General features: G+C 37.6%; 3 protein-coding genes across 3 annotated transcripts; 1 reads left to right on the top strand and 2 right to left on the bottom strand.

Annotated features, from left to right (window-relative positions):
* Positions 1-729: 729 nt before the first annotated feature.
* MONOS_9051 (uncharacterized protein) lies at positions 730-3,920 on the bottom strand (the record flags this gene model as incomplete). Its single annotated transcript, XM_067879510.1, has 1 exon — positions 730-3,920. Exon 1 carries the CDS (start codon positions 3,892-3,894, stop codon positions 730-732), a length of 3,165 nt encoding a protein of 1,054 aa, XP_067726597.1. The 5' UTR covers positions 3,895-3,920.
* A 2,142-nt stretch (positions 3,921-6,062) lies between these two features.
* Positions 6,063-6,824, bottom strand: MONOS_9050 (uncharacterized protein; the record flags this gene model as incomplete). The annotated part of the gene is made up of 1 exon (XM_067879509.1): positions 6,063-6,824. The coding sequence occupies one exon, from the start codon at positions 6,822-6,824 to the stop codon at positions 6,063-6,065; it is 762 nt and encodes a 253-aa protein (XP_067726596.1).
* A 4,546-nt stretch (positions 6,825-11,370) lies between these two features.
* On the top strand, positions 11,371-20,364 carry MONOS_9049 (uncharacterized protein; the record flags this gene model as incomplete). Its single annotated transcript, XM_067879507.1, has 3 exons — positions 11,371-12,458; positions 12,519-12,566; positions 12,699-20,364. The coding sequence occupies 3 exons, from the start codon at positions 11,371-11,373 to the stop codon at positions 20,362-20,364; spliced, it is 8,802 nt and encodes a 2,933-aa protein (XP_067726595.1).
* Between the last annotated feature and the right edge of the window lie 1,228 nt (positions 20,365-21,592).

The following is a 21,592-nucleotide window of genomic DNA, read 5'->3' as shown; positions in this document are numbered from 1 at the left end:
ATGGAGTTTTTATTGAAATCAAAGGTTTCAGTTGAGTCTCCTTTTATCGTTCAGAACCACTTTCTGACTTTTATGAGGTGAACATTATTCTGTAAAATTCTTTGCTGTATTATAGAAATCTTCATAACCAAAAAACCACTGGATATGAAGTGATTTCAATAAGCGAAAAAATAACTCTCCAAGCTCTTAATGCCTCTTCAATTAAAAAAAAAAAAAAAAAAAAAAAAAAAAAAAATCTAAACTTAAAGAGCGAATAAAACTTCCAGCTCAGACAAAATAAGCAACATCCAACTGCTCGCGATAAATGAGTAAACTTGGCTCGAGCACCTTGGAAGCAAATACATAAATATTATAAATAATCAAAAACATAAAAAAATATACACCAAGCAAAATTCTGAAAATAAAACACTTCAATCAAAAGATATTTTCATTTTTTTTGAAAAAGAAAAGAAAAGAAAAGAAATATTTATTTGTTCAATAGCAAACAAATAAATATCAGATTCAGCGTTCAGAACAACATGAACAGCCAATTACGCTTTAATTACTCAAATAAATTTCAGAAAAACATATCTATATACATAAACGGCAACTATTCATTAGTTGCAAAACATATTAAAAACATAATTAAAAAGTGTTTTCCATCTTCAAAAGAAAATAATCAAAATAAAATTAAATAAAAAAGGAATACATATAAATGCATGCGACCAATGCTTTCATAGGATTCCCTCTCTAATTTTCTCCAATTGCATTCATTTCCACTTCTTTCCCACTTTCTTCTATTTCTCCCTTGTTCGCATCCTCTTCTTCATATTTCTCTTTCTTCGCACCGTAACAGCACACTTTTCTGTGATAGCAGCAGCAGGCGCTGACAACAGCCGCCACAATCACAAACACACCCAGCACACTCCCCAGCACTGCTCCTATGATCGCTCCTTCATTTGTCCGTCTTGGTTCAGAAGGCGTTGGATCAGGCTGTGGAATTGGATCGTCCACATCAATCAAAACAATAACGATGCTGGTGAAAGCAACCTTTGCCGAGTCCCACACCGAAGCTCCTGAAAGATTGGGCTCTTTCAAATATTGCAGTCGAATAAAAAATTCTTTCTTTGCATTTGATACATTTTTCGCCTTTGATCCATCTGGTTCACTTGAACCAGAACTTGAAACAGACTTCAAATCACCTGCTGGCAAGTTGAAAGTGGCTTCAATGCTCTCCATTCCATTGAAAGACATTACACTCGGGAATTGATAAACATCATCTGCATCGCTTCCTCTTTTCCCTTGAACCTTCACTCCACATGACAGCAAATTTCTTCCACTGATCGTCAAATCCAATTTTGCTTCTGTTGATGTCTCCTTCACTTTCGCTTCGACAATGACTGGCCGAATAAACGTAGAATCAATTTGAGTCAAGTTATCTGTTAACGCACATCCATCATTAATCCAGTACTGAACTTTGTCAAGATATTCTTGCTTGCTTGCTTTCAGTCGAATTATCCCTCCTCCATGACACACAAGATTCCTTTCTCCTTTCATCGACTTATAAGTCAGTGCATTTTCAGTTATATCTGAGTCAATTATTATCACATCTGCATTGTCCACACTCAGTCCTCCCCATGAGTTCGATTTGATTTTGCACTTCTCAATCGTTACTGCACCCCTCGTCACGGCAATTGAGCCTGTCGCATATCTGCATGCAAATTCCTCCTCTTTCCCTTCATACTCATCTGTGAAGACTCCTCCTCCTCCTGTCTCGATGTCGCACAACATCATAGAGATTTTTGTGTTCGACAACTTCATAAGAGGAGTGTGAGTATTGACTGACAGCATCTCGCTGATTCTGACCATTTCCATTGAAACTTTTCCATTTGTTGCTTGAATCAGTGGGTTTGTGTATTTTATTCCTGCAACCCCTTTGATGTTCTGGCTTTCCACGACAAGCTCTCCTGATCCGCTGACCAACACCATCGAACATGTAGCACTGGGAACACTTACATCAAACAAAGAGAGCTCCAATTTTCCTGTCAAAACGTTGAAAAAATACACATCAAGCGCCATCCCCGGAATAACATATGTGGTTCCAATAAGTGTATCCAGCTTTCCACTTATCAAAATAGTTTTCGCATCAACAATAATTCCCGTGTTTGACTCCTTTCCAACAATTAAAGATGAGCCAATAACATTTATGGAAATCGTATTTTCGCTGGCCTTTTGATCCAAAATATACTTAATTGATTGGCAGCCAATCGGGCTCTTTTCGCAACCAATCTCATCCGAACCACTGGCTGTAATACGAAATGCTATGTCGGAGCTGCAAAGAGGTATCCATTCATTTTTCACTTCATCAACGGAGTTAAATGTATAGCATACACGATTTCCATCTGGAGTGTTGCTTCGGCTTCGGCATTCAAAAAACATCTCATCCACCAAACGGTAAGTATCAAGTATTTTGACATCATGGCCTATTCCGCTTCCTGCGGAACAATAATCAAATAACGCATATTTCATTTCATGTGTAATTGCTTCTGCTTTCTTTTGAGATTCGAAATCAAGTCCTCCTCCTTGTTTTTGCAAGGTATTACAATGAAGAAACATCATTTCGGTTGTTAAAATTCTGCTTTGCCGAATAATAAATACACCACCTCCAAAATTAGTTGCAGTGCATTTTGAAAATGAGCAATGAAAAATCTGATACTGACATTTGTCATTGACAACATTTGTCATCAGCGAATTGGTGGATGCAAGAAGTGAAGAATATGCTGGATATTTGGCTGGATCGCATTCACTTCCTTCGTTATCCAAATAAATTCCACCTCCAACAAAATTGCTACTGCATTCTTCGAAATTACACTCAGAAAACTTTAGACAATTTGTAATCCTAGCAACTCTAATACCTCCACCATATTGATTACACGAACAATTAAAAAAATCACTAGATAGGACTAAAATCGATTTCACTTTCAAAACAGCAACAGCGCCTCCAGATTTGTCAGACTGACATTCATTAAAACAGCATTCCTTCAATTGCAATGCAACTGTATTTGATTCACAAAATAAACCCCCACCATACACATTGCTGCCAGAAGTGCATCGCTCCCACTTGCAATTCACAAATATTACTTCAGTTTCGCCATCTGGCGCAACCTGTCTTTTAGTGAATGTTTCGTCAGTAAATTGCTTATTCAGTCTGCGTTTCAGCATCCCCCGCTGACAGTTCAGAAATGTGTTATTGTCAGCCACAAACAGCCCTGTGCACGGAGCGCCAAAATGAGGCACCACACTTCCATCAACTGGATCGTCCACTCTCTCCAACTGGCATCCACTCATTGATGTTTCTTGGCAAAAACAACAATGCTCTTCTTTTCCATCGCTTCCTTCATTTTTAACCGAAAAATTGAAGAACGTGCATCTGCAAACGCTCAGTGACTTCGCTGCTCCAGACAGGATGAACGAACTCGTCGAAACAGCCACAGATTCAGCTGAACTCTCAGAAAGCGCAAACGTTCCCAATTCGCCCATTCTGCACACGCTGCAATGCAAGCTTGCTGTTTCCAGTGCAGGCGCAATGCTCATGTTGCTCGCGCGGACACATCCCTCCGAGCTAAAAAGCGCCCCTTCTTTTCTCCAATCAACAAAAATCGCCACATTCCTCAAAATACTCTTGCTTTCCGCGTCTCCCTGCAGAACAACGCCTTCTTTCCCCGCCATCGTCACCATTCCTTTCAGCTCGAGCGTGCTGTTCTTCAGCCCGAAAATACAAGAGTTGAAAAGCCCATTTGTCGGTGGCAGCAGCACGCTGCCCTTCTCTGCCTCTGGTGCAAATGCAGAACTCGCACAAAAAATAAGCAATGCTGCAGCCAATATATGTTCGATATATCTGCCTAGACGCGCCATACAAAGTGTTTAACAATTATTGATCTTGTAACCTTTATTGTGAATAATGAAGGAATAATTATATTGAACTCATCATTAACTATCAATTGAAAGATCAACAGAGAAAATGACTTTTTATGGAATGAAATGAGATCAATTATGATAATCCACAATTATATCGAAAACATTCTTAGTTGAACTTTGCTGTATGTGATGAGTAATCCATTAGAAGGATTTCTAATAGTATTTTTCAATTCAAAAGAACTCGTTTTTTCAAATATTGTGGGCTTTTCTTAAATAAAGTCATGTTATTTAAATTAATTAAGTTATATTTGAATAAAGTATGATTCACTAAAATATAGGATTTTTGAAGTAGTTATGAACTGTTATGAAAAAAATTTTTCATTTTATCAATTTCTTTATCAATAAAAAAAATAGAAAAAATCTATTCAATTGAGATTTTTTTTATTCTCAAATAAAATTTGAGATTTTTTTTATTCTCAAACAAAATTTGATATTTGTTTAAAAGAAGATTCTATTAAACAGAAACAGTGCGAAATGAATGATAATATCATTTTGTTCGTCATCATTCTATCTTGTTTTTCTTTAATATACAGTAAATGTGTTCACTATGTAATAAAAATATTTATCAAACTTTTGCTGCAATCGATGTTCGTGGAGCAGTCCATCTCCAACAAATCCGATATCTCTGAAGCACACTGATGATTCAACTAAATGATGAAGCCTTCTCTTCCTCAACTTTCTCCATGGAATAAATGTATTTCATTTTCATTTGTCAATTTTTTTCACAAAGCCTCTCAATATTCCACTTCTGCATTATTCTTTGCTCTCCTCCACTGTTCCTCTGGAGATTTCTCCGTTGTTGCCATTCAAATGACTTCGGATTTTAGTTATTGCGTCGTCATCTTTCTCCTTGTATTTTCCAGCTTCTTCTTTTTACACATCTCCTTCGAGTAGTCACTGCGATCGACGCAGCAAGCACAATCAATGAAACCACAACGGATTTAACTATCACATCCAATGCCCTCAATGATTTTCCAACCTTTCCTTCTTTAATAATCCTTTGATCTTCTTTTGGCTCAATCTCGCTTTTGTTATTCAGAATAAATGGTTTTGTTGAAAAAGGCAAGCCAACACTCTCAAACAGACACTTCCTTTCTTTTGAAGCTGTTGTTGCTATTGATGCTGGAATAGTTGTGTGAATCTCTATTTCGCCCACAAACTCTTCCTCTTACAGAGAATACACCCAGAGATTGTGAACCGAGCCTTTGAAGAAATCAACATGAAGTGTCAAATTACAGAACAGAAGCAAGGAACCAACAAGATCAACTGTAAGTGTGCTTCCTTGATGGCAAGATTTCGGTTAAGCCAGTTGAAGGATGAAGAATGGAAAAAGTCTTTATGAAGCCAATCTTTCCAGTGAGCATTCACTGCTTGAAATCCATATTAAAGTCTTCTGAAGAAAGCCATCTCTGCCTTTCAGGAATTGAATGTTCAGCGGCTTATGACCAAAGCAGGCATTGTTGTTCCTCATGGATGGATTGCCTGCTGGATATGGGCTGTTATTGACAAATAGTCCAAATTGCACAAAGATGCTTCTGAAAAACACTGACAGCCCTCATTTCCAAAGTTGGCAATACGAGAGTACATTTATTTTCCTGAGCTTTTCTGAAGATTTACCATCGATTCGCTCCGCTGGCACAGCTCTCCTTATGGCTCGTTGTTTATTCCAAACTTTCACGCGATTGCTCCTCCATCAAACACTCATGAAGACACGAAAGCTACAATCAAATCTGCCAACGATGCAATTGTACCTTATCTGATGGTGAAGCACACTTTTTGTTCGATTTGTTCTCCAATTCATGCAACAAAGACAAAGACGAAGCAGCCAAGTAGCACGAGCCAAGTGAATCTCAGGTTATATTTTTATATGATGACTGCTTCAAATGGAATGCCGAAGCATTCGATGTCACGCCCACTGCACACGCATCCCCAAGCACTGTGTTTGAAACAGCCAAGAAATTCATCTCAACATCTGAATCCTGGCATTAAACAGAAACCAACGATTCACTTGAAACGCGAGCATCATCGAATTACAAATAATTGCCCTGGATGTTTGAATGTCCTCCCGGACCATCTGAAGAAAACACAATAATGTTTGATCCACTCTAAGTGCCTTTCATCTGAATGTTCTGGAGCTGGCAGTCTTTGCAGTTGCGAAGAATGAGGCCTGATCGATGAGCGCTGCAATTGGATGCATGCACCTGTTGCATGGACAGCTTTGCCAGATCGTGGAAATCCATCAGCACTCCAGAAATAACATCTGTGAAATTCAGAAATGCACACGAGAAATATTCCCCACGACTTGCCGCCAGGCATGAAGAACTGAGACTAAGGAAAGAATAAGAACATCTGTTGATCGACAGTCTGCCATTCTCGTGGAGAATGATAGAGCAATTCAATTTGTATTCGGTGTTTCCACTCCAATCTTCTTGAGCAAATATTGTGTCTGCAATCAACAAGTTGCCATCAGTCAGCGATAACAGACTTGAATGAGAAGAAGAAAAAGCGCTTCCAAAAAAAAATGTTAGAAATTCAATTTTCACTCTTGACGAGCACGTAACAAGACTGTCTGTATTGCTCTTAATGGAGCAGTTCAGGTGGAGCACCCCTTTGTCGCTTTCCTGCTCCAGCGATTTGATCGTCACGTCGCGTGCACATGTTTTTCCAGACACCAGTGCGTTTTTGTCAACCAGTAAATTGCTGCAAGCAGAGGGAATGATGTGGAGAAGTGCAGTATTCAACGAAATACAAGGCTCGCTCATTTCCCCACACTTGCGCGAATCAGGGGCGTTGTCATCTGAAGAAGACGCAAATATTGTCTCGCTCTGATGCGCATCAATCAGTTCAAAACAAATCTTCCTCATCATAATAATTCTGTGCTGTGCATCCCCACATTGCAAACTCTCGAACAAACGGAGGTCTGAAGTCAAGCTGGAAGAGCTCAATGCTTATTTGAGATTTGATACTTGCGCATCTTACATACAGGTCTCGTCCTGTGAGCGCCTTGTTGTTCATGAAAGTTGTATTTTCCAAGAGGAACGGCAAATGACCATCTCTTGCGATTGATAAGCAATCCAGGAATATTGTGCCTCCTCTTCCACTTTCTGAGCAGAAACACTCTGAGACAGCCGAAAAACTGCACTCGAAAAACCCTTCTTTGCACAATTTCATGATCTTTCCTCCACAGCTCTCGCTCTGGCTTCTTCAGCTGCTCTTGATCGACATGTTATGCACAGACACTCAGGAAGGATCGCTACCATAGCAGCTGATAACGGACGACTCAGAGAGAGCATTTTTGTGAAGTGAAAAAGGCATTGAAGCGTTACAGCTGAACTGTTGAACTGTCACCTTCACCAAATATCTGTCTCTCCTCACAATTCAACCTGCGCAAATAGTGTCACAATGCTTTTGCACTTCAGTTCCATGTCACCCATAGATTCATTCGAAAAGTCAACGCTGCTTCCATGTGATTCCATCAGAATGTGACTTTCAGCTTTGATGGATTGAATAGAGCAGAATGATATTCCGCACGCACCAGGCAGGGTTGGAAATTATGCAATAAGGAATGTCTGCACGAGAAGTGCAGAAAAATAGCAAGAGAAAGATGATTGAACTTTGTTCATTATTAAATGAAATAATGAAGACTCATTTATTTGTTTTTTATCTTTTTCAAAAAGAAATATCAATTTCAAAAATTGGCAGTCTTTTTTTCCCAGTCTTTGAATGTCATCGAGCCAATCTTAGTGCAAAAGCTAGTTGTTTGTGTGTATATTGATACAATCCAATTTGTCATTCAACATAATATCAATAAACTTTATTGAATCTAAATAATAAAACGTCATTCATATCAAAATCCACTAAATACTACTTTTTATTAATATTAAACATATGAAAAAACATGTGGATAACATAATAAGAAGTTCAATAATCAACGAATATAATGCTGATGTGTTTTGAATCACATTTTGGGAAAAAGAAATTTTACAGTTTTTCTGATTTTTTGATCCTTTTGATCTTTGAAAGAATTTGAGGAAAACAACAGAAATCATTTTTAAAACAACATTAGCAATTCACTAATTATATATGTATGCTTTTGCAATCGATTTAATATTCATTAGAAATTTTTTTTTTCTTAATTTTCGTGACTTAGATGAACTCTGTCTATCGTTAATGAACTTTGTTTATTCTAATAAATTGCGTTTATTTGAATAAAAAAAAACTATACACAATTCATCAATTGGGAGATGTCACCTTTGGTGGACCTACTATTATTTGCGTATTATGAATGATAACTAAAAATAAGCAATTAGGATGTTATTAAAACTTTTTAATGAGTGCGGAAAGTTGCAAAAAATCAAAAAAATAAAAAAAATATTTAAACATATATTCTGTGTATTCTGAAGCTGATGCACCATCTCCTGCTCCAAATTCATCAAAACACGAAAGAGAGTAATTTTCAGAGTTGTTCCCAATTATGTCATCAATATCTGGCTAATTTGGTCCCTCGTTATTCTCTTCATTATCATCGTCTTCATCAATTTCTTTATGTTTTTTGTAAACCAACTCAATAAATTCAGAAAAGGTCAAATTGAAGCAATTTTTGACAATGAATGAAGAAATGTTGTCTTGAATAAATGCATCACTCATTCCAGAAACTGGTTGAAACTCTCTGAAATAAAGCTACATCCCTTCAACAGTGTTTGTGCATGCTCCAGTTGCAGGATCCACATTATGTCGATCGTGCACCACAATTTTTTGAATATGGCCTTCTTTTGATAATATTGCATATGCTCTCCAAGAATCACTCATTACAGTAGTTCCAGGCAATATGTGCTGTTTAATAATTGGCAACAAAGAGTTTCTTGAACGATCTTTGACGATCCATAGCATTTTTTCCCCACTTGCTGACTCTCTCTTCTTTCAATTGCTCCAAAAATCCATTGTTGCCTCTTGAACCTTTCTCTTCGATATTTTCTTCGACGTAATAAACATTCATCTATTTCTGCTGTATTGCCTTCACCTCCAAGTTGTATAGGCTTGTTTATTAGGTGCTGTGTGCAAGTGTATCTGCATGCACTGTAACAAAACCTACTGAGTGCCTGTGAATATTAAGCAAAAAACTTCCATGTTTGATGGTCATTCCAATTTAAAAAAAGAGAATAATCATCAGTACTTTTCCAATTTTGATGAACATTTTGTTAAACTGACTTCCATGAAATAATGAACATTTCACACTTCATTTTTTGCATCTCCAATACTTCTTCACAGTATTCTTTCTGATTAAATGCATTGGAATTTTGTATCTGCTGCATATAGGGACTTTTCCTTTCAGAACGGTTCCAAACATCCATTGCTGAGCTTTATTTTATTCAGAAATGTCTTAAATAGCTTATGAACTTCTTTTCGATTCATTTGAAGTTTCGATCAAACAGAAGAAATAATGATCACATCCCATAAATTCGAAAAAATTTCCATTATTTTTTTATTTTTAAACACATTTCCGCACTTAAATTCACCTAAAATATCACTTTTTGACACTTTTTAATAATTTATAATGCACTTCATTTAAAAAAAATTAGGTCCACAAAAGGTGATAATTGCCCATCGATTATCGTTATAAAAAAGGAGAACAACTTTCATATTTTATTGAATCTTTAAATCAAATTTTGAAAATTTTTTATCTCTGACAATTTTTTTCTATTTAAGTCATTATTATGCTGTTCCTTTTCTTTTCAAAAAAAAGAAAGAATGAATGAAAGAAAGAAAAAGAAAAAAAGGAAAGAAAAGGAAAGAAAAGGAAAGAAAAGGAAAGAAAAGGAAAGAAAAGGAAAGAAAAGGAAAGAAAAAAGGAAAGAACATTGGAATAAATAAAAACAATGTTCCGTCATGTACTTCTATGGAAAGACAGAATCATTCAACGGTTATGATAATAAAGTTGAAAAAACAAAAGACTGAATCGAAACTGGGTGTTATGAACTCATTTAAAAAAATCAGTCACCAAGATTTGATCAAAAGTTTATTTGACTTATTAAATAATCAATCTCATCTGCAAAAAATAAATAAGATCCAATCCAACTTTTTATTATGTTGTCTTTTCGATTAGGTTTTTCCTCCTTTTTAATTTTTTTATAAGAAAATATTTTGAAAGAAAACTTGCCTTTAAAGCAAAATTCATTCCCATCGTTCAGAAACCCGGGAATTTTTCAAAAACCCGGACTTTTTTTAAAAATTCATATATCTCGACACGTTTCAAAAAAATAAAATTTTAATCATTCATATATTCAATCATCAGTATGTTACACATCTAATCATATTGAAATTTTTATTTGTTATTCTGCATTTATGAAGAAATAAATAATTTTTATTTTTGAAAATTTGACTTTTGATGAATTTTTCTATTTCAACAAAACGATTCAGTTCATCTTTTATGCATATAACTTATTTTTTCTTTGTTAAAAACTGTTCTGGTTATTATTCATAATCGGCAATTTGCTCTTTCTAGCAGAATGAAAATCTGTCATTTTCAAAAAATCACAGTCAACTGGATAACAAAAAAAATATTTTTTTCCAAACTCAAATTCATCCAAGTGGATTTAACACATGCAATAATAAATATGACAGTTATATAAAATTACTTCATTTTTGAAATTAAAAATGATTTTATATTCATTTCATAAAACACAATTTTGTAATAATTTCAATGAAAATGATTATTATAAATAATCAGTTATGAAAACTAATTGCATTATTGAAATGAATATAAAATCATTTTTAATTTCAAAAATGAAGTAATTTTATATAACTGTCATATTTATTATTGCACGTGTTAAATCCACTTGGATGAATTTGAGTTTGGAAAAAAATATTTTTTTTGTTATCCAGTTGACTGTGATTTTTTGAAAATGACAGATTTTCATTCTGCTAGAAAGAGCAAATTGCCGATTATGAATAATAACCAGAACAGTTTTTAACAAAGAAAAAATAAGTTATATGCATAAAAGATGAACTGAATCGTTTTGTTGAAATAGAAAAATTCATCAAAAGTCAAATTTTCAAAAATAAAATTTATTTGTTTTAAACCTGTGTGACGTGAAGATAAATTTATCTTCACGTCCGTCAGTGATGTTTTTCTGCGTCAGTTTTTTTTTTTTTTTTTTTTTTTTTTTTTTTTGAAAAAAATCGGTGACTAACGTGACAAATTTTTTTCTTCACGTCACCCAGGGTTAATTTGAAGATGGCAGTTTCTTGGAATTAATATTTGCAATTAAATGAATACGAAAAATGTTAATAAAAGAAGAAAATTTGAGCCAGAAAATGGAAGTGGAGCAAGAAATAATATTTTTTGACATATGGAAAGATAATGGGATATAATCACAAATATGGGATCATGAACCAATAATCGTCATTGAAACAATGATTCCCTTCGTTTTTCTTGTGTGCCTGTTGTCAACAATTTGTGGCAAAGACAGAAACGATAGATTGAGAAATGAATATTATGCTTTCCATGCTCGTGGGATGGAGAAGAGTGGTATTTTGGAGAGGGGAAGTATTGTTCGTACGTTCTGCGAAATATACAACTCATCAGTTGAATTGAAGGGAATGTTGCTTGAAAAGCCAGAAGATTGTGTGATGATTGAAATAAGAGCAGGATCATTACTGCAGGTTGAAGGGAGCGTGTTTGTGAGAAACAATGAGTGGAATGGGAATTATGTGAGGAATGGAGGGACATGTTGTCTGATAAACACGACTTTGGGAATTGGGAATGGTCCGGAATGTGGAATGATGGGGAGTGTGGTGAAGATGGAAGGGGGTGATTTGTCTTCGTTGTTTGTGAGAAATAGTGAGTTTGAGGATGTGTTTTGCGGGAGAGGATGCAGTTTTCTGAGAGATGGTTCAGGAAGTTTTGAAGGAATAAAAAACTGCAAATTTGCGAATATCACAAATAAATATTGTGAAACAGAGACAATGCAAACTGGAAAAATGACATTGATGAAGAGGAGTTCAATGGAGGATTGTGATGTTAAAAGATCGATGAATGTGCTTGAGGGAGGGATTGCGAGTGGAACAGAAGGATCTGGTTCATTTTTGTGCAACAATTGCACATTCCTCCACAATAAAAGGGTTGATTCGAGAATGAAAAACACTGATAGACTGACAACCACCCAGACACAGAACTTCAAAAACGCTGAATGGATCGAATGCGATGCTTCATGCGGAGGAGCACTTTATGTTTATGGCAATTCGAGTGCAACACTGACAGTCGAGAATTCGTCATTTGTGAAATGCAATGCGACATCGACAAGAGGTGGAGGTGTATATGCTCAGAATATTGCCGAATTAAATGTAACAAATTCTTTGTTCGAAGAATGCTATTGTGTCTCTTCAACAGATTTTGGAGGTGCTGGAATTTGTGCAGAAGGATTATCCGTTCAAGTATTTGTTCAGAATTGCCAATTCAAAGATGACTGGTCGTGCAATGATGGTGGGGGAATTCGAATTCAGTACTCAAAAAGTGCAAAAACGAAAGATTGCATTTCTAATTGTCTATTCAAAAACTGCAGTGCGCATAGTTCAATAAACGGAGGAGGAGGAGCATATGATACCATTCAGTCTGACAAATTTGTTATCAGAAACTGTGTTTTTAAAGATTGTCTTTCAGAATGGATTGGTGGTGGCGTAAGCATAAACACTGGAGGTTTCAATGGCGATCTTTTGTGGTTTTGCTTTTTTCATAACAACAGCGCACCTCGCGGTTGTGATGTTATTATTCATGAAATTTCATCCACCAACCAGCTTGTTTTATGCTTTTCAACAAATACCGATGGAAACAGATATCATGCAAATGGAACTGACAAAAGTGAATGGCTTCCGAATGCTGGAGGACGATGCAGATTTGTTGCTTCAGTTCAAAATCAAACAAATGCAAAAAACACATTCAGCTGTGGATTGAATGAAAGCTATGCATGCCTCACAATCAGCCATTGCCTTTCCCAAATGATTGTGGGGTTTGTGGAGGAAATCAAGGTGTTGAATGGAACAGTTGTGGAAGGAAAAGGAGTTGACGTTGGGGAGAAAACAATCACTGTGAATGGAGTTTCTCCAGCTGGCTCAGCCATTGAAACAAAGTTTGAATCAAATGGACTGAGTCTGTTTTGTGTTGGAACAGGGAAATTGGCTGTGAATGATCTGTCTGTGGTTCACGACACATCGTTTGAAAACAACAGGCAATGCAGACTGTTTGAGGTTGAGGGAAGTGGGTTGATGGATGTGAAGCGAATGAACATATCGATGAACTCTGCTCATTCAGAAGAGAGGAGCATTCAGAACTCACTTGTGGAGATGGAAGGGGGAAGTTTGAAGATGAAAGATGTGAGATGGTCACAAACATTCAGCACAACAAGTGTGATATCTCTTTCTCAAGGATCGTCTGTCACATTGACTCTGGATAACTGCACATTCAACAACATTGTGAGGACAACAGCAGGATCATCGCTGATGGGTGTGGGTGAAGGGTCATATTCAATAACTCTTGAGGGATGCACACTTGATGGCTGTGGGAGTGAAGCCTCTGAGTTTGGAGGGGGAATGATGGTTGAAATGGGGAATGTTGGTTCATTGACAATGAATGGAGGTGTTGTGAAGAACTGTTATGCCTCGACCATCCAAGGAAGAGGAGGAGGGATTGGGCTGAAAGTGAGAGATATAAATGCAAACTTTCAGATTTCATCAGGATTTGAGGGGAACAGAGCCAAATGGGGAAGTGATATTTTTGTTGACTCGATCAACTTGGAATCAATAGCAAAAAGTGGGAAGATCACTTCATTGACAGCCTCGTTCGATACAAAGAGCAAGATACAAGGATATGATAATGGGAATGTATCATTCCCAATACCGATGTGTGTTTATTTGATTCCTTTGCCAGAAGAGATTGTTGTGAGTAATGTTGATGCATTTGATTATTTTTTTTGTGGATTTTCTGAAGTCCCTTGTTTAACTCTAAGACATTCTTTGACTAGGCAAGAAAAGGAAAAGAAGATTGTTGTCTACGGGATGATTGAACTGAAAAATGAGCTGATATTTGAATCCTTCAAACACACAATCCGAGGGAAAGATGGAAACAGTGGATGGAAGGTAATTGACGATCCTGATGGAAGCAAAGAAAGCATGATAACAATAAGTGCAAATACTGTTTTGAAATCACTTGTTTTCTCAATCCCTTCTGCACTCGAAAATCACGAAATACTTTTCTCTTCTTCTTCACAATCATTTTCGCTCAAGAGCTGCTCACTGACATTTCAAAATTCTCGATCAGCCTTGTCTTTTGTGTTTTTATCTGTAACAGCAGGCGAGATGTCTGTTTCGTCTTTTGTTGTATCATCCTTGGTGATTGGGAATCATCCATTGATTCGCCTTGACGGAAACAATGCTGCTGGAGCATTCACTTCTTTGAGTGCCGAGGATATGAGCTCGACAGAAAATAGTGTTTTGTTTGGGATGGCGAATGGAGCATCTTTTTCGATTAAAGATTCAACACTTTCAGTGAAAGCATCTTCCCAAACAGATTTGCCATCAGGATCAATTCGAGTAATTTCGACAAATTCTGTGAAGGCTATTAAATTGGCAAACAACACGATGAGTGGATTCAAAGGAGATGGAAAAAATGGAGGGGCAGTTGAATGCACACTTGGGAGAGATTGTTCTCTTGAAATTGTTGGAGGAACCATGTGCGGGTGTGAGAGCAATGGAGGAAATGGAGGAGGATTGTGGGCTGATGCGAAAGAAGGATCGAGATTCGCTGTGGGAAATGTGACGGATGCTTCCCAAGCGAATTCAATGTATTCAAATGATGAAAACGACTTATTTCAACTTGTGAGCTGCAAGGCAACGCAAACAGCAGGTGGAGAGCGTGGATATGGGGGAGGGATTTATCTTCATTTGAATGGTGGAGCGAGTTCATTCATCTTGAAGGATGTTTCATTTCCTGGGTGCGATGCGAGAAAAGGGAAAGAAATCTTCATTAACTCTTTTGATCTATCAAGTGTGATTGACGGAACATCGATTGGATTTGACGTTAATTTGAATGATATGAAAGGGATGAATGGATTTGAGAGATCAACGCTGAATGAGACATTTTCCATTCCGCTGGTGGTGTATCTGTGGGATAACTTTTCGGGGTGTGCCTTTGTTGGAGGAGGATCGTCAAGTCATGATTTTTCGATGTGTGGATATGAATCATTTCCATGCTCCACAATTGAGAAGGCAGCATCGGTCCATTTTGAAGGGAAGAAAAAAGATGTTGCTCTTCTTGAGCCATTTGTCTTTGAGGAAGAATTGGCGTTGACTTCGAATGAATGGAGCATCAAAGGAAAAGGGGAAAACATAAAGTGTGATGTTTCTGATCAGAAAGAGGGAACGCAAAGTGGATTGATTGAGAACTCAGTTTCTGTGTCAATGACCAGCATTGTATTTTCTTTGATTCAATCGCTGATCTTTCATGAAAGTGTGTTTGAGTGCTATTCAGGGAAGCTTACACTAAATGAATGTGGGATGGAAGGAGGCTCTGAGGCTATAACAACAGTGTTTGTGAAGGCTGCTGGAGGGGCTGTGGAAGTGAGTGAGTTTGGATCAAGGAATATTAAAATAGGAGATTCATCGTTTTTCATTGTTGAGGGAAGTATTAATTCAAGCCCTTCACTGAATATGACGAATAGCGATTTTGGAGAAATCATATTTGATAATGGATGTGTTGTTGAGTGCCACAGTGGAAATGTTGAAGAGATGTCTGAGTGCACATTTTCATCGATTACTCGTTCGAAGGGAAGTGGAGGGTGCATCAGCATAATGAATGGTCATGATGGAAGCGATTACAAAACAGAAATAAATGACTGCACATTTGAAGGGTGTGCTGTTGAAGGAGAAGGAAATGAGATTGGAGGAGGTGCACTCTTTTATGAGGCATCTGCAAATACGAATCTGTTGATGAACGAGTGTGAGTTTTATTATTGCACAGCACTGCACGAAGGGGAAGTTGTTGGATATGGAGGAGGAATAATGTTGAGCTTGTTGAGTGAATCTGGCGAGACAGATTTTGTGATATCCTCTCCAACTTTTTCATCTGACAAACCAAACAATGCGAAGTTTGGAAAGGACTTGTTTGTTTCATCTCCATCGCTTATCAGCAGCATCAAGAACGAAACCCTGTCATTTGTGAAAGATAGATTGGAGGCGCTGACAGAAGATTCGATGAGAGGGTATGATGGAAGAAACAGAGAGTGTGCAATCCCACTGATCTATTTCTGGAAAGAGGTTGGGTCGAGTGTGCATGTGGCGCGAGAAGGAAACAATGTGGTTGTGTGTGGGCTGTTGGAGTATCCGTGTGGATCTGTTGATTATGGGATGAATCGTATCGGCAGTTCAACAGTCGAGCAGATGATGATTCATGGAGTTTGTGATGTGAGGAGTGAAATGAATGTGAGTGGAATGAGTCTGGAAGGAACAAATGGGGAGCCAGACAAAATCCGATTTGTGAAAGAGATTGAAGGGAATGTGAATGTGATTGTTGAGTGCAAAGGGGTTGTTCAATTCAAAGAAGTGGGGATGCCGATTCCGACTGCATTTGATAATGTTGCAAACATCCTCATCCAGACAGGTTCAGATTCAGTCAAAACGAGTGTTGTGAGCTGTTCAATTCACACAATTGGCAATGCGATTGGTGAGGTGTCATTTGTGTTGATCAGTGCCTTGAAAGGAATTGTTTCGATTGAAAATACAGAAATAGCTGGATTCTCAACGATGCATGAGATAATGAGTATATCAGCTGATTGTGTAACAACCATGAGCGATGTGACATTTGAAGTCATTTCATTGAGTGGGAAAAGTGCAATTGTGATGAGTGAAAGTGTGATTACTGTGAAGGGGAATGATAATTCAGAAGAAGAGTGGAACATTCTATTTGAACAATGCACATTTGCGAATGTGAAGCACAATGTGTCAAGCAACCCTTCACTGCTTTTCTGTGATGTGGCAAATGAAGTGAGACTGAAAATAGATAATTCAACAATTGATGGGTGTGGATCAACAAGCTCGAATGAAGGAGGGATGTTTTTCCTTCTCAATGAGAAGGGAAGGCTGGAGATGAATCACACAAATGTGACAGAGTGTTTCTGTTCGAACATTGGGAGAGGAGGAGGATTGTTTTTGAAATCACAGAGTGTTGCACAGAAGACTTTGCCATTTGTGCTATCGAACATCACATTCCGAGGGAATGCTGCATTGAAGGGGAGAGATGTGTTTGTGAAGTGCACTGACATTGACTCGCAGATAAGTGAATCACAGTTCCTGATAAATTTTGGTGAGCCGTTTGTGAAGGAGCTGGCAATATGGGGATGCACAGCAGACAATTATGAGGATGAAGAGGATCTGTTGGGAAGAGTGTATGTGTTCAGGAGCGAATTCATATTTGTGTCATCGATTGTGGGGAACAGCAGCGACAGCAAGAATTGTGGGGAGATGAAGGGTGCATGCAGATCACTGAATGTTGGGGTGAGCCACATCATCCCATCTGATTATTCACAACTGCTGATATGGAATGAAACAACACTAACTGGTTCGTGCTTAGCTCAGAAGGTGACAATCAAGTCGATGGAGGCAAGCAGGAATGCTGAGATAAAAGTGAATGAAATTGATTTGGCTGATGAAGAGGCGGTGACAACTTCGGAGTCTGTTCGAATTGAGAAAGTTTCATTTGTTTTTGGTGGAATACAGAATATTGCCTTCTCGAGCTTGATTTACCAACTGAACGGATATCTTATTCTCGAATCTGTTTCATTTCTGTCTGAGAGCAGAACCACAGAGAATTCGCGAACATCATTTGATTCTTCTTTATTGGTTGTTGAGGATGGGATATTTGAGGCAGAAAAGTGCATTGTTTGCTGTCTGGAATTCTCGAAGTCCGTATTCCAGGTACTGAATTCGAAAAGAGCAACATTTGAGGATCTGACAGTGTGCAATATCCGATTCACAAGTTCAGTAATTGAATGTGGAAAGAGTGAGAAAGTGAGCATTTCGAAGTTGGCAGTCACAAACATTTCTCTGCAAGATAGAAGTCTTATCTCATTTGAAAACAGCTACTCTTCACTCGTTTTATCTTTTGCGTTATCATCATTCTCGAACATCAGCCGATCAAACTGTGGGTCTTGCATTGTTTGCATAACTCAGTACATGAAAGGTTTTGAGATGAGCAACTGCTCGTTTCATGAGTGCACATCAGAATCACAAAAGGGGAGCCAAGTATCGATCACATCAGCAGACAAGATATTGATCGAGTCATGTGTGTTTGAAGGAAGTTTAGAGGAAAGGAAGGAGAATTATTTGAATTGGGAAAAAGAGATATGCCGATGGAATGGATCTCTTTTTGATTCTGCGAAGAGTTCTGTGATGATGAAAGACACAACAATCTTGAATTCAGCTGAAGGAGGAATATCATTGAGTGGAGGAAATGTGATAATTGAGAAAGGAGAGTTTGTGAACAACAATCCATCAATTGAAGGATACTCATCACTGAGAAGAAATATCATTTGCTCAGATTCAGGAACATTGAATGTGATGAGTTTGAAAGGAGGAGATGGATGGGAAAGAAACACTTCTCTTTGGATGTTGAATGAAGGGTGCAATTTTGAAGGGATTGTTTCAGAGAGGGATTCATCATTTTTCATTCCTGTGTTGGAGAGTGCGGAAGCAAAAGAATCAACAGATAGATTGAAGCTGACATTCAAAGGGATGCTTCTTATTCCATGCAATCTGACCTTCTCAGTTGTGAAGAGGAAGGGAGAAGAGAAAGAGATTGAACATTATGGTTTTGATTCAAATGGATTTTTATCCGAAAGAGAAGTTGAAGGAAGTGTGGATAAAGATCTTATCAGCAGTTGTGGAAATGAAGTGGAAGTGAGTGTTCATATTTTGTTTGGAAATGCAGAGAATCCTTCTTCCACACAGTCATTTATTCTGAAGAACAGAAGCGAGTCTGGATCAAAAGGAGATGAAAAACTTGTTGAAAGAGGAAATGAAGGAAAATCTTATTTGTTGCTAATTGTTATAATCATGGCAGTTATTCTTGTGATTGTTCTGATTGTATCTGTTGTTCTGGCTGTTCGATGGAGAAAGGTTAAGAATGAAGCAGAAGATCTGAGAGAGATTGTGAATGATAATATCAGAAAAGATCCGAAGGCATTTGAAATGGTGACGATGGAAATGTCACCGGAGGAGCAGTGGAGGAGAGCAGAGAGAGAAGTTGAAAAGAAGAATGAGGAGAGGACAAAAAAGAGAATATATGATACGAATATGGAGCATTCTGAGTCATCAGAGCATTTGTTGAGTGAGAGTGGCTCCACTGAATATATCTTGGGGAAAGATTCAGACAAGATTCCTGAATGGGCATTGGAGAAGGATGAAGAGGAAGAGACAAGAATGAGATCTCCTTCTCCATCCATTTCATCCACTTCAACAACTGATTCAGATTCAACATTTGTTCGAGGGGAAGATTTGTGCCCAACCACTTCGTCAATGTCGAATATGGTGGATGCAATGGCCTGTTCCTCGCCTCATGAAAAGCTGATTGTGGACTTGAGGGATTCTCTGTTCATGCTGTTGCATGGAAGAAACGAGAAGAAGGAGATGGCAATTGGGAGTCTTCAACAAAGAGAGCAAACAGCTGCCCAGATCCTGTTTTGGGTGGCGAATGGGGCACTTCACTCGTTTGATGAAATGGAAAATCCTCTTCAGTCACTTTCAAATCTGAGCCCTCACATTGTTCTGTTTTCAGAACACATAGTCATCTGCATTGTGATGCATTCAGACTTATTGTCTGATGATTCAGACTCATCATCCACATCATCAACTGTTGTCACTTCTGCCAGTGATGAAAGCTACTCTCTTCCTTCATCTGCGTTTGAGGATGAGGATAGTTTCAAAAAAGAATGTCTGAGATGGAAGGCACCTGAGCTGCTGATCAACAAGAACATGGGAGCAACAAAGGAGTCAGTCTCGTTCTCGATCGGGATGATACTGTGGGAGTGCCTGACGCTGCAGATCCCGTTTGGGGAGTATGAGGCAGAGGTGGCTGGAAAGAAGATTATGAATGGAGAAAGGCCAGATATGGCTGCAGTTCGCGACTCTTCTTTTTGTGAGCTGGTCAAATTGGCAGTGAGCGAGAAGCCAGGAGCAAGGCCAATACTGAGCGATCTGAAACGAGAATTCATCCAGAGATTCCCAGCTGGAGCTGTAATCCTCACCATGTCTGATGCAGTCACTTACCAAGAAGGGTCTCAGGAAAATTCAGAAGTGGAGCAGTCTGGACCTTTGGACTCCTCAGAAATAATATTTATCAGCAGCCAAAACACTCGCAACTGAATGAGCAGAGAAATAATCAACATCAAAGTTGAAGAAGTTAATGACTTTTTTAAAAAAAAATAATCCAGCAAACCATCTGCTTTCGGAAAATGGCTGAATGTCTTGCCAAGTGTTCAGAGCAATCCAGATTGAAAAGGAAGCAGAAATTCCTCTTCAATCCATTTTTATTTTTGTGTGTGGACATTGAGTTTGTGTGAATTTGGGTCTTCATTTCAGAATTAACCGCTCGTTAATATATCAGCAGGCTTTCCATTTTTCATCCTTTTTTTGTCACTCTTTGAAGCTTCAATTTGGAAATAATTCTTGAACGAAATGCTTTCTCAAAAATAGTGTGCAATTGAAGATTATTGCAGTAACTTTAAAGTCCTTGAATCGCATTTGAAAATTCTGGATATTTTTTTTTTTTTTTGATGAAAGCTCCCTTTCAACATATAATTTCCACATTTCGCGGATCTAGCCAACCTGGCAATTTGAATTTCTTTCATTGAAAAAGGGCAGCAAGTATGAGACAATAGCATCCATTGATTTGATTTTTCATCTTCTTTTCAACTGGCGGTATCTTTTAAAATATTGATAATTTCCCCACTTCTGTGATCGCTTTCCATTTCCTTCATATGAAATTGCAGTAATTGGATGATTTTTCATTTCCCCATTGATAGAAACATAAAAAGTTGTTCTTCCTATTTCATTTCTTCGTCTGCCTTTGTGAAACATGAGATGTTGTTTTGGAGCCTGAATATCAGTTTTATGAAAGAATAAACAAAAAAGAATAAAAAAAAAATTACCAGAAAAAATAAAAAAGAAAATTAATAAGTGAAGATGTGAAGATATTCAAATTATCAAACATTAACCCTAATTTAGCGTTTTTGCTTGATTCGAGATGCTTTGCTGTTAAAATCATTGTTCTTTTCTTGAATTAATTTTCCCATCTCATTTCGACTTTTCTTGATTGATGCCTTTTTTGGAAGCAAGAGAATCATTCACCTGTTCAATCCATCGAAAATCGCAAGATCACAAAGAAAGATTCTCACCAAATATGAGACGAATTACAAAACAAACAAAGGATAAAATTAGAATCGAAAAACTGAATCAACACAAAAAACAGCAAACCGATAATTCATCAGTCAAGAATAAGCAAAGAAATTATTTTATCGAAAAAGCTTCTTTGCACACCAATCATTATGTGAAATAAAGAAGAATGAATATCATTTCCCACGTTGAAGATACA

This window comes from Monocercomonoides exilis (genome assembly GCF_001643675.1).
Source record: "Monocercomonoides exilis strain PA203 chromosome Unknown scaffold25-1336746, whole genome shotgun sequence".
NCBI lineage: Eukaryota > Preaxostyla > Oxymonadida > Polymastigidae > Monocercomonoides > Monocercomonoides exilis.
This window is presented reverse-complemented; position numbering and strand designations above follow the sequence as displayed.